The following is a 20241-nucleotide window of genomic DNA, read 5'->3' as shown; positions in this document are numbered from 1 at the left end:
TCGTTCCTGTTAAGGGAGTAGACATCAGTGGTCTCAGACCAACAGGACTGGGTCAACCCAGAGTGGTGAGGACGTTCCTGGGGAGTCAAAGCCCTCTGGTCAGGAGACTCCCCAGGTCTCCAGAAGCAGGGTAGGTATGTGGATCAACAGGGACAAAGTGTCAGATGGTAAAGAGAGTGGAATAAACACACTGAAAGAAACCAATTGTTACGTTCCCCAGTTTCTGTGTTGTGGTTTTGTTTGGATGTGTGTGTTTCAGGATGGCTTCCGGAAATTCTAAGCAGCTGATTGGTCAGCCCCATCGATGATTGAAGATCTGACCCCACCCTCTCATCAGGAGATACAGCTGTCTTCAATTATCGACTCCTTTTGAAGATATATAAGCCAGTGTTCCTTTTTTAGGAGAGAGAGCTGATGGTGATGTCCTGTGTTGGTTGTTGCTCAGAGGCAGAGGCACGTTTTTGTTAAGTATTTTGTTGCCGCTGCTTCTTAGGTATGTGTGTCCCCATAGGATGCAGTGTTTTTGATTATTGAAATTGTTTACTTATGTTTGTATTCGGTTTCATTTGTTCCCAGGGGGGAAGGGGAAGGCACCTTGGGAGTGCTTAGGCAAGAGACCTGCGGGCATAAATATACCCGAGTATGTACTTTGTCTATGCACACTAGGTAAGACCTGGCCGGACCATCCCCTGTATTTTGGTTTGTGCGCCAGGTGGTGCTAGTTAGGTAAGTTGTGGGTAGGTAAAGTAGGAGAGGGGGCTCTTTAACTTGTACTTTCTTTGCTTTGGTTCCGTCCAGCCCCTTTTCCCAAAATTACCGTGTGACGGAATAAATTCCCTGTAAACGGTAAATTCTCTGCCTTTGTCATCCTTACCCGCACCTACAATTCCATTCATCTTTCACTCCACGGGGAGTTGAGTTGTAGCAGGGTGTTGCGTTCCCTCTTCCTAGAGGTGTGCGTAACACCAATCCAATACCAAATTCAGCAAATTAGATCAACTACCACACTAGACATAGATGGAACTCATAGCTGTTAGGTAGTCAATGTCTTTGGACTGAGAGAACTGGTCTCCATTGGATAAGCTGTTCTGAGACATGTCCAGGAAGGAGGTTGGCCCATCACTCTCCCAAGCAGATGACCACATAATTGACATCCTCATCAACAATTGGTTATGCAACAAACTGAACCAAATCTTCAGGGGTACTCATAATATAATGTCATGAATCAAAATAAAATGGAGCAACCTACCGGGAAAAAATAATTTACCAATATTCAAAGTTTAGCAAAGATCTCTATGGTAGAGGCGTTTGTTTTTTAGATTTTTCTTAGCTTTTACCTGAGAAGTGGTTCACAAAGTTGGTTGAATGGATCACATCATTGTCATCCTCATCAACACCAGGGTTGGAGGGAATGGAGTCATCTATGAACTTAACAAGATCTCCAGGGGTCCTATTGGGACCCAAGCCTGGTGTTGAAAAGGATGGGTGATCGTTTGCATCCATAGTCACGCATCTGCACTGTATGAGCAAGATGTCTGTTCTGAATTCATTGTGTTAAATTGTGTCTTTTGGTGATAATGTTTGAATTTGACATGACATTTATGCTGGTAAGATGACGCAACCTTTACAATTGTAATGCTATTTCAACAATATTGCTTTAGCCATAGACTATACCAATAGTGTTATATATCTATGGTTTTAGCCACAGCTACAACAAAAATGTTTATATGTGGTCTTAACAGCCATCTCCATGGTAATCAAATTCTGATGCATGGTGCATAGAGGCACGGAATACAATGTTTTGTCATTGAAATGTTTTACTTTAATCTATGTATGAATTCTGAATGGCCGATACTTTATAAGGTACAATTACTAAATAAGAGCAAGTCTACAAGGACCTGGCCTGTTCTCTTGTAGATAATCGGTTGTTTCTTTTGATATATAAGTCTAGTTGATTCAAATGCAGTTACATCAATCTCTTAACAGGGGAGAGCTCTGCCGACAATTTCAAAGAAAATATGAATCTTTTGTTTTGGTCAAACATTTATTTAATTCATATGACTTTAAAAGCAGTTGTTACAGTTTGTACACTATACACAATGTAGAAAGTATCCAACATGACACATTTCTTTTAGTAACTTTTCTCCAAATATTAGATATGACCTAGGTGTTGAATGCCAACTTTCCATGAAACTACTGCAAAAATATACGCTTAGACATTTTGATAACCCAATTTTATAACCCATTTTTGTGAATCAATTAACACATTGTTATGATGGTAAATTCTGAATACAGCTAAATAAAAGGCGTAAAACACATATTACAGTTGTACAGTGTATGACTACATTCACAGATATGAATTACACCTCTGTGTCAGCACAAATATTTCAAAAACCTTCTATAGCCCAATATATATGTTTTAAAAAGTGCATAAATTGTCAATCTGTCCTTCACAATATGCTAGCGAGGACTAGGTAATAACTGAGTTACTATGCAATATCTGTAAAGAACAGATGTTTGCTTTTGTATTGGAGAAAGTCTTTAGCCTGAGTGCCAGTCTGTTTGTGCTATAATGCCAACTCCTTGTCCTGGGCATGTTTGGTTTGTCAATGAGCAATTGAGTTAGCAAGAGCACAACCAGATCTGAGACCAGGCTAGAAGGTCTTTGCAAGTGAAAAATCAAAGAAAACATGCAAGTCGTCATGCAAACTACTGGTGAAAGAAAATGTGCCTAAAAAAAAGAGGATATTTATGAAAATGTCATAATTGTAAATGTCATCTTACAGAAATCTCAATAAGTAAGAAAAAGCAGATAATTAATTACCGTACCATACATTAGGTCAGTCATCTATGATCGTAAATAGCTATCATCCTCTGTGTATTATGTTTAACGCAGTATTGATTTATAAATGGGTATGATGGTATGGTTGAATAGCTTTCTGTAGCCATATTAATTGTCATATTCTTCAATAAATCCCTTTAAACCCATTTGGTTTGGACTCACATAGGGGAATCATTATCACTTATTAAATCATCTAAATCTCTCAAAAGCACATATGAGCCCTCACATACAGTATCTCAATACATCTTATATACAAACAAACAAACAAACAAAAACAGAGTAGGCTAGACCTACAACCAGTATAGTATTCATGTGGAATGGAAACCAGGTTTCGCTGTGCTAACTAGTACCGCTACTGTTTAAATTCAAGCAATGGCTCAGTGGGTCGACACATCAGGGTTGTTCATTAAGTCACACAACAGGCAATGTTTTAAACCATTTGGCAACGGACAAGTCAAGGTATTTCCTCCCTCTTTCAATACATTTTCTTCCGCTTGGTACCCACTGAACACCACCCAGTTTAAACCAGAGAACCAATGCTGAGCAGACAAACCAGCAGAGCAGCAGTGATCAATGCTAAAGGGAAGTGAGGACCTCTAGTGGCAGAAGAAGGAACGTTCAGAGTACCATCCAGCTTGAGGCAGGATGTTATGGAGGTGTTGCAGCACTCTTGGTGGCATGTACCTGTTGTGGCCGTACACCAGGTGTTTTTTGTGCAGTCGGCATTGCAGCCTCCCATCCAGATCGTTGTTGAACCAGTTGTGATCTTTTTCAACTGAAGAGAGAAACGTGGATTGAGAATGCATGGAGTTAGATGAGTTTAAGGATGTACGAGATTGGCGAAAGGAAATTCTCTCTTGTTTGAGTGATATTATTGAGATGATAACAGATAATCGTTCTTGTCGTGGCCAAATGTATTTTCCTTCTTTCGTTATAAAATACTTAAAGTGTACATTTGTATCCTACAGCATTTACAGTTCAATGAAGCATGTCTAGTTTGTCTACTATGGGTATAGAATGATGAATAGGGTAGAGTGGGGTGCACTATTAAGCCTACCTCACAGTAGGGCTGGTTGAGGGGACAAGGCATTAGGTCTTTGTTCATCCAAGTCTTGTAACAGTTCTGCTCTATGCACTGAAACATCTGGCACTTCTTAAGTTTCTGTAAATAGATGGATGATGTTAACAAAGGCTGGTAAATTCACAGACATTGAGTCCTTTGCACACACACGCACACACACACACACACACACACACACACACACACACACACAGTCCCAGATTGCACCTTCAATGTCAGTCCCAGATTGCACCTTCAATGTGTATAGAAATGTACCCTAACATATTGGGAAATGTACTGTAGTAGGCCTACATCAACCTGAGAACTTCAAGTTGCCCCGCCCAGAAGCTAGTTCTTACATTGGTTGGTATAGCAGTTGTAGTGGTGGCTGCTGCTGTTGTTGTGGTGGTGGTGGTCATCATCACTGTAGTCACTGGAGGAACAATTCAATTTTTATTTTTTTAGATGACTCATGTCTCAATACTGTATATAGTACATTGTACTTTCATGCTCATATAAATGCAGTTCAGATTTATTCAAAGTAAATAGCATGTTTTACAAATTAATGGAATAGTGATAAGATACTATGCATTGTACTTGCACCCCAGTATTTCTACCTGCACATTCATCTTCTGCACATCAATCACTCCAGTGTTTAATTGGTATATTGTAATTACTTCGCCACCATGGCCTATTTATTGCCTTACCTCCCTTACCTCATTTGCACACACGGTATATAGACTTTTTCTACTGTATTATTGACTGTATGTTTGTTTATTCCATGTGTAACTCTGTGTTATATGTGTCGAACTGCTTTGCTTTATTCTTGGCCAGGTCGCAGTTGTAAATGAGAACTTGTTCTCAACCTGCCTTCCTGGTTAAATAAAGGTGAAATAAAAAAAGTAAAAAAATAATAATAATTGTCAGAAAACTAATAGTTCAACAGACATAGCTCAGCCCCATACAGTAACAGTGTCCCAATTGATGTGGTGGTGATACATGTAAGCATGAATCTCTCACAGTAAAAGACAGGGTTTTTACAGGCTCACCAACTCCAACCCTAAGGACACCATAGTACGGTTGGACTGACTTTACTGAGTCTTGCACACAGTTTACAAGGAAACTGAAGAAATGCAGAATAGCATAGAAAACAGTCATTATACAGGGCACTTAGATATCAAATCTAGGACATTTGATTTTTTAGTGAGTGGGCTAGTCCCACTCCTTAGGTATTTTTTGTGTTTATTAGACAGGATGGATAGAGGAAAGTAAGGACTTCCACCGAAGTCGGTCCCTCTCCTTGTTCGGGCGACGTTCGATGACGTCACCGGTCTTCTAGCCATCGCCGATCCACTTTTCATTTTCCATTTGTTTTGTCTTGTCTTCCCACACACCTGGTTTCAATCCCATCAATTCCATGTTGTGTATTTAACCCTCTGTTCCCCACATGTCCTTGTCCGGTATTGTTTTTTTGTAAGTGCTTGTGCACGTTATGTCTGGGGTTTTGTCCCATTATGATTATTGTGTTTTGTTCACAGTGATTTTTATCATTAAACTGCGCCGTTGGAACACAGTCTTTGCTCTCCTGCGCCTGACTTCTCTACCGCCAGTACGCACGCCTCACAGGAGGAGAGAGGGTGCTTGAGCAGTGGGATGGATTTGAACCCATGCTTTCAGAGGTACACAGTGCATGTGATCCAGAGGCAGCGGTTTAAACCAGTGGACCACTGCAGGCCACAGGACATTGATTTTCTTTATTGTATAAAAAAATGATTGGAAAAGAAAAAAGGTTTACCTGTTGTAGTGTTTGCGCGAACCATGGAGGCCAGGGTAGAGCTAAGACAGCCAGTGGAGTTGCAGCATCCCATGGTACAGTTGGTCTGAGTGTTATTGACACAGGCATTCCTGCAGGAGGAACTGCAGCCACCGGTGTAAGTCATGTCTTCCTGTCTCTTCAGCTGAGAAGGCATCACACACATTTTGTTCGCACACTCTTAAAAACAAATACACTTACACTTACATTACATTTTTTGTTATTGTTAAACAAGGGAATAAAAGATGAAGTTAGAACAACATTCCGGTATAGTTTTATCAAATGCAACTTACAAAACAAAAATAAATGGTGTGAACATTTTAGTAGTAGGGCCAGGAAGATTATATCTAAAATAGGTGTGACACGAATTAATGACAGCAGATGCAACATGAACTATAGCATGCAAAAAAATATATAGTTGTGTAAGACATTTTAAGTACATTTGTATTATTCAAATTCTAAAATTCTGCAATTCACACGTAGCGTATACTGTACTTCACAGAAGGTGATATTAGCGTTGCATGAAACAGAAGTCATATTCATGTACACATCGTAGCAGTCTGAGTAGTTACAGGAGAACTGGCGACATGATATCTATGAGAGAGAGCGAGAGAAAGAGAGAGACGATCAGATCACCGCATCTATTTATGCTTTCTCTAAACAATCAAACAGCAATATCGGTCCGACTTTGAATGAAGTACAACTTAGAAAATCTATACAGCATACATCAAGTCTGCACTACACAGATCAACTATACTTGTATGTCATACTCTATAATAAAGGGTGCATAAAGGCTGCCATGACCAATGTAGAGGGCATTGCTAAACTTGACATAATTGGCTAATCCCGCCAAAAACGGTGCTTTATAAAGGGCGACATCGTGCTAATTGAAATTGAAATTGCTTGTCTTGAGGAAAGCTCCCAGATAAGGCATTAAAACGGATGGAAAGAGGACTACATGTATCATGAAATAATCTCTCCCACCAAGTTACTTCATTCCTCAGTGCCAACATGCACTGACCCAGTCATCATCCCCTCAACCCCCTCACCCACACACTGTGGTGATGTACACTCAGTGGTTAAAGTGGACTGGGAAAAAAACGGTCTGTATACCCTTAGAGTTTTCCACCCCAATCAATTTGGCACATTTTTCAGATGTAAGGGGGTGTATTTTCAAAACACTGAGTAATGCCCATTATCTTATGTTCGGAACCTTTCATTGTGCATTATTTGGAGTTGAATACATATTTAACCCCTGAGCCCCTTAGCAAAATCTACGTTCTACATGAAATACCATAAGAACATTTCGTTTAGTCACCTTTACATCAGACAATGATAGACTCGTCGTTTAACTAACATTTAATCCAACAGCAAAAAATACTAGATACAATATTCAAAACTGTTCTTTTTAGTAGATGGTAGATACCATTTTCCATACAGTATTTAGCTATAACTTAACGGCAAAGTTTACGGCAAACCAATTTTTTTTATCAGTTGCGGCATCCTTAAACAATACATAAGTAAAATAAATAATCAGATGTAAGGGTAGTATGTATTGTAAAGCTGATGCAGTGTAACCCGTCTCTCTGCTTGGCAAAATGAATCCGGTTACAGTGTATCAATTACATTTAGATACATAGTGGACTATATTGTTATACAGTATATAAAGGATATATTGTTTCATTGGTTTGTTTAAGCTTGTAGCCTACACATTTGCAGCTAAAAGCTGAATTGTAGTATAGGTCAACAGATAAAAAGAAAAAATGTAAATTGACATAACAATTAGGTCGATTAACAAAACAAAGAAATTGATGTTGATGAAGCCAGCTCTGAGAGTTCCTTCACAACAGAGCGTACCCACTTATGACAGAGACTGGTGCTTCTGACAACCCACCTCTGAAACTGCTACAGCGCAAAAAAAGTTCACCACACATCAGTCCAGAGCAATAGTCAGTCCGGTCTCATTCGTCAAGAAGTCGGTGCTTAGTGAGATCTTTTATATGCAAACATTAGCTAGCTAACTATAGCCAAACCACACAGTAGACTTGCAATCAGTCCTTCAACTCCATGGATGAAAACAACCAGATATACCCAATAAACACTAAATGACTTCGCAAAAACAAAAAAACACTTACAATCATCAAAAATATGTACAAAATATAAAGAGCTCTTTGTCTAGGCTGCCTTATGGTGCCATGGCAACCACAGAACACATTATATTGATCGGTTAGCAGACAACGTCACCGGAAATGATGCATGCGCTTCAAAGAGGCGCATATCAGCAAATTCAACTGAATTGTTTGCTAAGACAATTTGCAGTAATTCCAAGCACTGTTTACTTAGTGGCCTCATGAATGATGTTGAATAAAACATGTGTAATGAAGGTTGCTGTTAATGATACTGCAACATTCACAAAGGTGTCATGATTGGCTTCATAAAGATGATATAGATTCATTATGTATACCCCCTTCAAATAAAGTGTTAACGTAATATCATATACTACTAAAGTACTAAAGTACTAGACTCACCATGGTCATGCCACTGGTGCCCAAAGAAGTAGTATTGGCCGTGCTTGTGGTTCCACTACCTGTGTTAGCAAGGACAAAATGTAGTGTGAGAGCAAGGTGGCAAAAAATATATATCTACCATATATCCTGAATGTGAATTCATAAAACAATCAGTATTTTGTATTATCCGTCACTGTATTCCCTGAGTTGTCAATGGTTCCACTTCTTGAAGTGGAGGTCATGGCTGTTGTCATTGAACCTACACTGAACAAATTGGAGGTAGAGGTAGCCGTATTAGCAGCACCTTGAACCTTGGTAGCTGCCATCGTAGTTGCTGAGTCGGATGCCATTGTGGTATTCATAGAAGAAATGCCAGACAACATGGGTTGGGGAGTAACGGATCAGTTACACATAAGGGATTACCAAAAAAAAACGGTAACTGTGATGAGTTACCAACACAAATATTGTAATCAGATTACAGATACTTTAAAAAAACGAGGTGATTACTTCTAGGATTACTTTTAAATTCAGAAAGGATGTTCGCAAAGAAAATCTTTGACACGTCTGTTTTCTCATTGACATTCAAATCAGCATTGACAAACACTGGTGGAACAAAATAAGTTTGTTCCACAAGAGCAAGTCTGACCAAAAGTCAGAGACCACTATGATGACACACCAAATGTGTTTGAACGATTGCGGGAAAAGAGCACAAATAGGTTTTTGTAGGCTACAGTTCAAGCTATGTCTTCCAATGGTGCGACTGCTTTCAGCTTCCCAGATTATCCAACTTGAATAAACGCTTGTAGGTAAGGATGACAGCAGTGGTGTAGTCTACGGCGATACGGATATCACTTATTATTGTTATCTACATAGCTCATTGATGAGAATCACACTGCTGCTCTCTCATTTAGCTGTTTGCACCTTACGGATTGTGGTTGTTGTGGATGGCTGTTCACAAATCTAAATGTGTATTTGAACCCAATAGTGGTTGAATTCAGGAAGTTTAAGCTGCCTATCAATCATTGTTTTTGAAACCAGTGGACCGCCAGTGAAAATGGGCTTTTGCAACTACATGATTCCATATGTGTTATTTTATAGTTTTGATGTCTTCACTATTATTCTACAATGGAGAAAATAGTCAAAATAAAGAAAAACATTTGAATGAGTAAGGTGTTCTAAAACCTTTGACCGGTAGTGTATATATACACTGCTCAAAAAAATAAAGGGAACACTAAAATAACACATCCTAGATCTGAATGAATGAAATATTCTTATTAAATACTTTTTTTCTTTACATAGTTGAATGTGCTGACAACAAATCACACAAAAATTATCAATGGAAATCAAATTTATCAACCCATGGAGGTCTGGATTTGGAGTCAAAATTAAAGTGGAAAACCACACTACAGGCTGATCCAACTTTGATGTAATGTCCTTAAAACAAGTCAAAATGAGGCTCAGTAGTGTGTGTGGCCTCCACATGCCTGTATGACTTCCCTACAACGCCTGGGCATGCTCCTGATGAGGTGACGGATGGTCTCCTGAGGGATCTCCTCCCAGACTTGGACTAAAGCATCCGCCAACTCCTGGACAGTCTGTGGTGCAACGTGGCGTTGGTGGATGGAGTGAGACATGATGTCCCAGATGTGCTCAATTGGATTCAGGTCTGGGGAACGGGCGGGCCAGTCCATAGCATCAATGCCTTCCTCTTGCAGGAACTGCTGACACACTCCAGCCACATGAGGTCTAGCATTGTGTTGCATTAGGAGGAACCCAGGGCCAACCGCACCAGCATATGGTCTCACAAGGGGTCTGAGGATCTCATCTCGGTACCTAATGGCAGTCAGGCTACCGCTGGCGAGCCCATGGAGGGCTGTGCAGCCCCCCAAAGAAATGCCACCCCACACCATGACTGACATACTGCCAAACTGGTCATGCTGGAGGATGTTGCAGGCAGCAGAACGTTCTCCACGGCGTCTCCAGACTGTCACGTCTGTCACATGTGCTCAGTGTGAACCTGCTTTCATCTGTGAAGAGCACAGGGCGCCAGTGGCGAATTTGCCAATCTTGGTGTTCTCTGGCACCTGTGGACGTCGGGCCCTCATACCACCCTCATGGAGTCTATTTCTGACCGTTTGAGCAGACACATGCACATTTGTGGCCTGCTGGAGGTCATTTTGCAGTGCTCTGTCAGTGCTCCTCCTGCTCCTCCTTGCACAAAGGCAGAGGTAGCGGTCCTGCTGCTGGGTTGTTGCCCTCCTACGGCCTCCTCCACGTCTCCTGATGTACTGGCCTGTCTTCTGGTAGCGCCTCCATGCTCTGGACACTCCACTGACAGACACAGCAAACCTTCTTGCCACAGCTCGCATTGATGTGCCATCCTGGATGAGCTGCACTAACTGAGCCACTTGTGTGGGTTGTAGACTCCGTCTCATGCTACCACTAGAGTGAAAGCACCGCCAGCATTCAAAAGTGACCAAAACATCAGCCAGGAAGCATAGGAACTGAGAAGTGGTCTGTGGTCACCACCTGCAGAACCACTCCTTTATTGGGGGTGTCTATTCCATTTGCACAACAGCATGTGAAATTTATTGTCAATCAGTGTTGCTTCCTAAGTGGACAGTTTGATTTCACAGAAGTGTGATTGACTTGGAGTTACATTGTGTTGTTTAAGTGTTCCCTTTATTCTTTTGAGCAGTGTATATATATATCCATCGATTCTTGAAGAATATAACTTATAAATGCCTCGTGAGCTCAGTTCAACTGTCACACATGAATGAGAACCCAACATATAAGCTTGTTTTTCTCCAATGTTTGTAAACATTGTAAATGTAAACAAACACTGTATAGTCTCATAACATGGTTAAAACAATCATTTGGATATCATGATTGGTTAGTCTTTGCATCCATAGCTCTGTCTATTAATCTGAGAGTGGTTACATTTCTCCAGGCCCATCCCTCAACTTTTAACCAAAACAGAGGCGGGGCAACAATTTTGGTATTGTTTCATCTGTGGATTTGCTCTTTAAAAAGCTGCATATTTTCAACATATCAAAGTGTCACCAACAAAAAGGTCAACAATAGGCCTATAGCAAATGCAGCATATGGCATTCATTTTTCACTTGTAAATAGCACTTTTCAGTAGTGCTCAAAGCATAACATTTCATGAGCGCAACATTTATTTTTCAACTCAAATCAATGAGCCCAATCAGTCCTCCATGACAACAAAATCATACACAACAGAGTAGGGCTGGCTAATAAGTCATTAGTTTTGGGGTCATGCTCAGGTAAAACAATTTGGCTAATCTATACTTCCATATTTCCAAGTCCTATTCCTGAAGATCAAGGGGTATAACAATTATTGTAATTCTGATACTTTATTTTTTTTATGTAAAGATATACTGTAATTTAATCGTATTTGTATATGTAGTAGAAAGCGGTGGGTTACAAGAAGCCTACATAACCAACCCATAAATTAAAATGTATCATCCATATGTAACAGTTTAACTTTAGTCCGTCCCCTCGCCCCGACCCGGGCGCGAACCAGGGACCCTCTGCACACATCAACAACAGTCACCCACGAAGCATCGTTACCCATCGCTCCACAAAAGCCACGACACTTGCAGAGCAAGGGGAACCACTACTTCAAGGTCTCAAAGCGAGTGACGTCACCGATTGAAACGCTATTAGCGCGCACCACCGCTAACTAGCTAGCTATTTCACATCGGTTACACATATATGGCCAGCTATGTAAACTTAAACATTGATTTATCCTGCAATATATGTTGTTCAATTGGTAACATATATATTTTGTCTTTTTCTAAAGGCTCTTAAGGGGAAAGTAATCTAAAAGTAACTGAATGTAATCAGATTACGTTCCTGAGCTTGGGTAATCCAAAAGTTACGTTACTGATTACAATTTTGGACAGGTAACTAGTAACTGTAACGGATTACATTTAGAAAGGAACCTACCCAACCCTGCTGACAACATTGCAGCATTCGTAGAAGAAATGGCAGACGACATTGTAGCTCGACCTGTGGTAACTGTCGTGGGAGCTGTTGCAGAGTCAGTACTCATGGCAGTTGACAACACAGTTATTGCAGCCACCGTGGTTGTAGCATTGGTTGTTGAATTGGAACTTGAGGTTATGTTTTGTCCTGAAATAAATGACCATGGCTGCAGTCCCAGTAGTAAGAAGAGCAGGAGGCCTGTTCAGAGAGAAAAGAGAGGCATACAGCTGTCATAATTTAGCAGGTCCTGTATATTAAACATAACAAGCTCTTAATCATGCGTGTTATTGTCTTTATTATGTGGGCAGTAAGCCTCTGTTTTGTTCGGCTAGATGAGTCTTTCCCTTATGAAAAAAAGTTTGCTTTCAGAGTGCAGTATAGCTGCAGGACACTGCAGTTTAACTCTAGTTAGAGTGCAGTATAACTGCAGTATGCTGAAAATACTGCGTCCAAAATAACAGTTTTTTTAATGTCAGTAATTTTGCAGTTTAACTGCAGTTGCAGGTAAGGTCTGGAATCTTAAAGATACAATCTGGGATCTGAAAATCTGTCCATTTCAATTCTTGATATTTACCCATTGATTCTTGAATAGTATAACTTCTATAACTTTGATTCATGTTATATTATTCAAGAATCAGTCGGTATGCGTCTATGCAATTTTTTTAGGCAATGGGCATATTTAGAAAGCAAACGTACCTGTGCCTTTAAAAAAAGCAGTTGAGGCCATAGTCATCTGGAGGGAGTAGGAGCCCTTGGTCCAGTCTAGAAAGGGAAAGAGAAGTCACGACGAGCTCATTTCGACCCAGTATATGTTTGAACATGATATTCATTATCTCCAGCTCCATACCAGTATCTACAGTACATACAGTATGTGACTATGAGGATTTTGTACAAACAATAAGAAGAAAAGTTCCTAAGAAAATGAACCCCTATAATCTTAAAACAATATAAATAACGATTGTGTCCCTTTAACGATTAACACTGCTACAGTAGGACTTAGGCACAGAAGATCTAATACATTTAGAAATAAACTGAGAAACAGTGTAATGTGACACCCTGAACATGGTGATATAAAGGTTCCTTATTGTCTTCTAGCATCGTGGTCACCTGACTATTGAATAATGCTTCCTGGAGCATGAAGAGGAGTAAAGTAATACCACAAACCACATAAGTAAAGACCCAAATCCATAGGTCTATTATGCCTTTGCTGTTGACACATGACCAAAGTCAGATTCGGTAGAGCAATCAGACTGTTTACACATCTCCATTCATTATGTCCCACCTGGACTTATCCGTTGATCTGATGCCATCATCTATCTGAGGGCTCCTCCGCAAACAATTCCCTAATTGTTCTATGGGGAAACTGATCTGATGATGGTTTGCATTGGCCTCAGCGCCTGATTTGTAAGTCACATTGTGTTAAATGTAGGAAAGAGAGGTAGAAATGAGAGTTAGGAATAGAAAATAGATGTTGAACTGTAAAACAACCATCTACTCACAACAACATTGTGGCTGGTAAATTACAATATTGACCATTGCCAAAATAATCAGACACAAACGTGTGGCATCAAAGGACATGATTTTGTTCTGTAGTGTCGGTTGGCAGCCGCTCAGCCGTGAACACAATTAAAATGTGTTTATTCCTCGTGATGTCCCCGGTGCAATATCACTAAGCACGGCATGTTTTTCATCCCTCCCTAGGAACCAACCACAGTCTCCTTTGGGCTCACCACCCTGGATACTGAGGGTCAAACAGTGGCCAATAGTGTCATGTTGTATAAATGATTGGAGACAGGCGCAGGAATACGTAATAGGGGGTTTTAATACTCCACCCAAAAATACAACATGCCATGAAAGGGACGGGGACGAAGCCCAAAACAAACAGTGGGGTCAAACAGGGTCAAACAGTGGCCAATAGTGTCATGTTGTATAAATGATTGGAGACAGGCGCAGGAATACGTAATAGGGGGTTTTAATACTCCACCCAAAAATACAACATGCCATGAAAGGGACGGGGACGAAGCCCAAAACAAACACATATACAAAAACACAGGGATGTAACCCAAACAAAAGAGCAAGCAAGGTGAAACCTCGAATAAATACATGGAACAAGACCGGCAATACACTACACGGGGCGAGACCCATAATAACAAATGCACAGCAATACACGGGGCGAGACCCGTAATAACAAGTGCACACAACACGCAGCATGAAAGCCGAAATAACAAAGCACAGGTACACAGACCAACGGACATGGGAACAATAACCGACAAGACAATGGTGAACAGAGGGCACATATATTCAATTACTAATCAGGGGAATTGGAATCAGGTGTGCGTAATGAGACAGTTCAGTGACGCCTAGAGGCATGTGACGTAGACCTCCGGAACTGGTGCACGGAATGAGCAGGAATACCAGGGAATCCGTCATCAAATAGTCCACTTGGTGTGTGTGTAAAGGAGAAAGTTCATATTACTTAAAGTATATCAAATGTAATATATAATGCCATCGGAAAGTATTCAGACCCTTTAAACTTTTTTCATTTTTTTTCTACATTACAGCCTCAATCTAAAATGGATTAAATAAAAAATACCTCATATTGACAAAGAGAAAACAGGATTTTAGAAATGTTTACAATTTTTTTCTAAAACAAATACAGAAATACCTTATTTACATAAGTATTCAGACTCTTTGCTATGAGACTCGAAATTGAGCTCAGGTGCATCCTGTTTCCATTGATCATCCTTGAGATGTTTCTACAACTTGATTGGAGTCCCCCTGTGGTAAATTAAATTGTTTGGACATGATTTGGAAAGGCACACACCTGTCTATATAAGGTCCCACAGTTGACAGTGCATGTCAAAGCAAAAATCAAGCTATGAGGTCGAAGGAATTGTCCATAGAGCGCCGAGACAGGATTGTGTCGAGGAACAGATCTGGGGAAGGGTACCAAAACATTTCTGCAGCATTGAAGGTCCCCAAGAACACAGTGGCCTCCATCATTTTTAAATGGAAGAAGTTTAGAACCACCAAGACTCTTCCTAGAGCTGGCAGCCTGGCCAAACATGGAATTGGGGGTGAAGGGCCTTGGTCAGGGATGTGACCAAGAACCTGTCAGTCACTCTGACAGAGCTCTAGAGTTCCTCTGTGGAGATTGGAGAATCTTCCAGAAGGACAACCATCTTTGCAGCACTCCACCAATCAGGCCTTTATTTATCATGCTGTGGGGATGTTTTTCAGCGGCAGGGACTGGGAGACTAGTCAGGATCGAGGCAAAGATGAACAGAAAAAAATACAGAGAGATCCTTGATGAAAATCTGCTCCAGAGCTCTCAGGACCTCAGACTGGGGTGAAGGTTCATCTTCCAACAGAACAACAACCCTAAGCACACAGCCAAGATAATGCAGGAGTGGCTTTGGGACAAGTCTCTGAATTTCCTTGAGTGGCCCAGCCAGAGCCCGGACTCAAAGCTGATCGAACATCTTTGGAGAGACCTGAAAATAGCTCTGCAGCAACGCTCCCCATCCAACCTGACAGAGCTTGAGAGGATCTGGAAGAAAGGAATGGGAGAAACTCCCCAAATACAGGTGTGCCAAGAAGACTTGAGGCTGCAATCGCTGCCAAAGGTGTTTCAAGAAAATACTGAGTAAAGGGTGAATGCTTATGTAAATGTAATATTTCAGTTTTTTATTTTCAATAAATTAGCAAAAATAAAAATTTTACATTTTTTTATTTGCCATTATGGGGTATTGTGTCAAAACATGTTAAAATCAAGCTCGGTCAAGTTGGTTGTTGATCATTGCTAAATAGCCATGTTCATCTCTTGCCATAGATTTTCATGCCAATTTAAGGCAAAACTGTAACTAGGCCACTCAGGAACATTCAATGTTGTCTTGATAAGCAACTCTAGTGTGTACTTGGCCTTGTGTTTTAGGTTATTGTCCTGCTGAAAGGGGAATTTGTCTCCCAGTGTCTGTTGGAAAGCAGACTGAACCAGGTTTTCTTCTAGGATTTTGCCTGTGCCTAGCTCTAATCCGTTTCTTTTTATCCTAAAAATTTCACTATTCCTTGCCGATGACAAGCAAACCCATAACATGATGGGGCCACCACAATGCTTGAAAATATGAAGAGTGGTACTCAGCAGAGGTGGGACCAAGTCACTATTATTTGAGTCACAAGCAAGTCTCAAGTCACAAGGTCCAAGTCGCAAGTCGAGTCCCAAGTAGAACGGCTCGAGTCTCGAGTCAAGTCCAACTTGTGCATTCTAAGAGCAAGTCAAGTCGAGTAGTCACACGTTTTTTCAAGTAAAGTCTCAAGTCAAGTAAAACAAATCTATACATGCAATGAACTGCAACTACAAATCTTTGCCTATTTATTGAGTCTACCAGGCGGCCCTTTTCATTATTTTGTCTACAACACTTTTGAATTTTGTCATTGTAAAATAGGGTCCTTTTAGCAGTCATAAGGGCATGAAATCAGCAGAAGACAAGACAGGTTGACTGCTCAGAGTGTAGATTTATTTACAGGTCCTGGTGATCCAATGATGAAAGTGCCTTATCATACAAAATATACAAGCAGATTGACCAAATATACACTGGCAATAGCCCAAAAGAAATTGCCTCGGTATCATGCTTAACCTAGCCTATATGAAAGGACACAGGTAGAGGGTAAGACTGCACAGCCTCCGCTTGAGAAAGCAAATTGAATCAGTCTAACAGGAGCTCAAACAGGCACATATAATGTAGTCAACTGGGTGGGACTTCCAATGTTATTGGCTGATCCCTCCTGGTGACCCTGTTGGAGTCATGTCAAACCTGGTCAAAATTGCCTACTTCAAAATTAAGATTGTCTCAATGGTGCTGCCCCACTCCCCATGCTGTCACAAACACTGAAGTGTCACAGATACAAAGATGAGTCCACTATCTATCTCTATGGTCCTAGGTCTGTCATTCTGGTTGTGAGTGATAGTAGCACATGCCTCAGTGCGCATAAAAATGTGCAACGCTTTGCAGTCAGTACATTGAATAAGAGAAAATTATTGTTCCATGAGTGAATGGTGATGAAATGTCATTAGGCTACTAATCATTAAGTCTCATTAACATGAATGTACCTATGTAACAATTGATGTGGAAATTGCATTTTACATCGTAGAACCCAGTTTTTGTGTTGTAATTACCAATTGGTTAATTGTATGGTCCTGTGAGGAGCCAAGTGCATTAAACCTCTTAAGGATCCACCCCTTCTTTTAATTTTTGCCTAAAATAACATACCCAAATCTATCTGCCTGTAGCTCAGGACCTGAAGCAAGGATATGCATATTCTTGATACCATTTGAGAGGAAACACTTTGAAATTTGTCGAAATGTGAAATTAATGACTACATTAAAATGGTGGAAGCCCTCAATGAAGCTACCCATGCTAAATGGCCCTTTGTCCACTAGAGAACTCTATCCTTCTCTATGCATAGGACACAGACACTTAGGACTCCGACATAACCCAGTAAATATGAACAAAGGAAACCAATTGAATTAAATAAACATAGCTTCTACCTCAGGAGTCTTGCAAATGTTCATGTAATCAATAAACATCGCGCCCACTCAGAGCGTAAGACATGCTAAATTAAAATGTATCTTATTAAACGTCATGAAACATAAATGTATAAGTGTTGCAATAAAAGCTACGGGGAAGGAATGACGAAACCTTAGCAATTATTGTAGGATTAAATGGAATATAGATTTGCCACATATTCATTACAACGTGTGAATGCAACAGCAAACATTTCAAAAAGAGAACAACGTGTTCTCCACTGGCGGGAGTTTGGAGAGCACAAGTGGAAAGATGCGCCTATGGTGCATATTCTCTGCAGTAGGCTAATAATACATTTTAACAACACATTTCAAATGTAAGCTCCATGAGTAAATTATCAATTTCAAGCAATTTTGACATGCTGAAAGACCAGTAGGAGTAAACTGAGGATGGATAAACGTTATAGTTACTCCACAATACTAACCCAATTGACAGTGTGAAAAGAAGCTTGTACAGAATAAAAATATTCCAAAACATGTTTGCAATAAGGCATCAAGCTTACTTTAGTGTCTTATTGCAAACAGGATGCATGTTTTGGAATATTTGTATCTGTACAAGCTTCCTTCTTTTCACTCTGTCAATTAGGTTAGTATTGTATAGTAACTACAATGTTGTTGATCCATCCTCAGTTTTCTCCTATCACAGCCATTAAACTATTTTAAAGTCATATCTTTTTTTTAAAGCCTGTATCTTTGTAGTGACTGGCTGTATTGATTCACCATCCAAAGTGTAATTAAATACTTCACCATGCTCAAAGGGATATTGCATGTCTGCTTTTTTTTACCCATCTACCAATAGGTGCCCTTCTTTGCAAGGCATTGGAAAACCTCCCTGGTCTTTGTGGTTGAATCTGTGTTATAAGTCCTTCCAATTTATTAGGTGACGTATTTAGGCTTGCCATAACAAATGGGTTGAAAACTTATTGACTAAAGACATTTTTGCTTTTCATTTTTTTATTAACTTGTAAAAAAAAAATACATAATTCCACTTTGACATCATAGGGTTTTGTGTGTAGGCCAGGGACAAAAACATCTCAGTTTAATACTTTCAGACGGTACTGTAGCAACATTATTCTCTACACTATCATCTTTAAGCAACCATGGCAACCCTCCTTGTTGAACTGAATCAGCCTGAGATAAGCAGGTAATGGCACAAAATAACGCAAACGTTTAACTAAGTGTTTTCCGGAAAAACAACAACAAACGCTTACCCTTGTGTGGCGTTGAGCAAAAGTCTGAGGATGAAACTGTCTGTATCAGCTGTGAATGATGTGTAGAGCCTCTCTCTCTCCCTCTCTCCGCTCTCCTTTTCTCCCAGTGTCACTACCCTCTGTTCTTCCCAGTGACAGCACAGGAGAGACAACCTATTAAGTGGAAACTCTCACCTGCACACCCACTCAATTACTAGTCACAACTAGCAGAGAGGAGGAGACTACAGGCAGAGAGCTGGATGGGTTTAAACATACAAGGGCCCAGAGATCAAATTAGGGTAAACTTCCGGCCCGCCAACTCAATACACACCTATAATCACAGGAACCAGGACCAAATCTGGAGTGCGCTGGCCAGTTGACAGATGGTCATGTGAGACTAATTAATACAATTATGTAATCAGACATATTTTTGAAACAAAATGTCAAGGGAGCAAAGTGAATCAACAGGTCATACCGGTAGTCATGAAAAATTCTACATCTCCTTATAAAAAATTATACATATTTACCGATCACCTCATTTTCCTTTTCTTTTGCAAACAAAATGTTCCCACAGTCTTCTACAACTTAACAGAGAGCCCTTCAAAAGCGCTCATCCACTGTATAGAACGACCTTTAAAGATGTTTGTCTGAAAAGAAAAGCGACAGGATTGTAGTGAAGCCCTTGCTGCCTCATGAGTTTCTTGTGAGATAATTCCCATACTGGTGAGGTGATTTTGGGGAACCTTCTGGTTTCTGTTCAACACAATGAGAAATCACCCCCTCCCCCTTCCCCCTCTCTGCAGAATAAACCCCCTTGACAACAATTACCTCTTTGTGGCATTGTGGCTCTTGGAATGTGGACTACCTAACCTGGGCACCACAGAAAGGCACCTGGGCCACTCAGGTGACAAAAAAAATCCCTCCTAATAAACCTGAACGTTTTGTGAGAAGAACACCTCAAAGAAAAGACACACATAGGCTGCTATAGCTTTTAGTTCTCTCATGGAATTGTACACACTCCAACCACATACAACTGTTTGCACTATTCCATTCCATGTAAGTTTTCATGGTCAAAGCTATAGTTGGCACAAAGGCATTACTCATGGAAGTGTCTATCATAGTGAAATTGTAAGAATTTAAAATATTTAGTTACTTACTGTATTTGTATTACAAATACATCATTTCATATTAGTTTAAAGTTATTTTGTAATTGAAAAACGAAGAAAATGTGTGT

General features: G+C 40.3%; 1 protein-coding gene across 1 annotated transcript; it reads right to left on the bottom strand.

The window, feature by feature from the left end:
• Positions 1–2033: 2033 nt before the first annotated feature.
• Positions 2034–19704, bottom strand: LOC139564113 (integumentary mucin C.1-like). The gene is made up of 9 exons (XM_071383316.1): positions 19029–19704; positions 12930–12995; positions 12195–12431; positions 8244–8302; positions 6211–6309; positions 5698–5860; positions 4262–4335; positions 3900–4004; positions 2034–3617 (listed from the first exon to the last, which is right to left on the bottom strand). The coding sequence occupies exons 2-9, from the start codon at positions 12964–12966 to the stop codon at positions 3363–3365; spliced, it is 1029 nt and encodes a 342-aa protein (XP_071239417.1). The 5' UTR covers positions 12967–12995; positions 19029–19704; the 3' UTR covers positions 2034–3362.
• Between the last annotated feature and the right edge of the window lie 537 nt (positions 19705–20241).

The sequence above is a fragment of the Salvelinus alpinus genome, chromosome 35, assembly GCF_045679555.1.
Source record: "Salvelinus alpinus chromosome 35, SLU_Salpinus.1, whole genome shotgun sequence".
NCBI lineage: Eukaryota > Metazoa > Chordata > Actinopteri > Salmoniformes > Salmonidae > Salvelinus > Salvelinus alpinus.
Note: the sequence above shows the minus strand (reverse complement) of the source record. Positions and strands in the feature narration are given on the sequence as shown.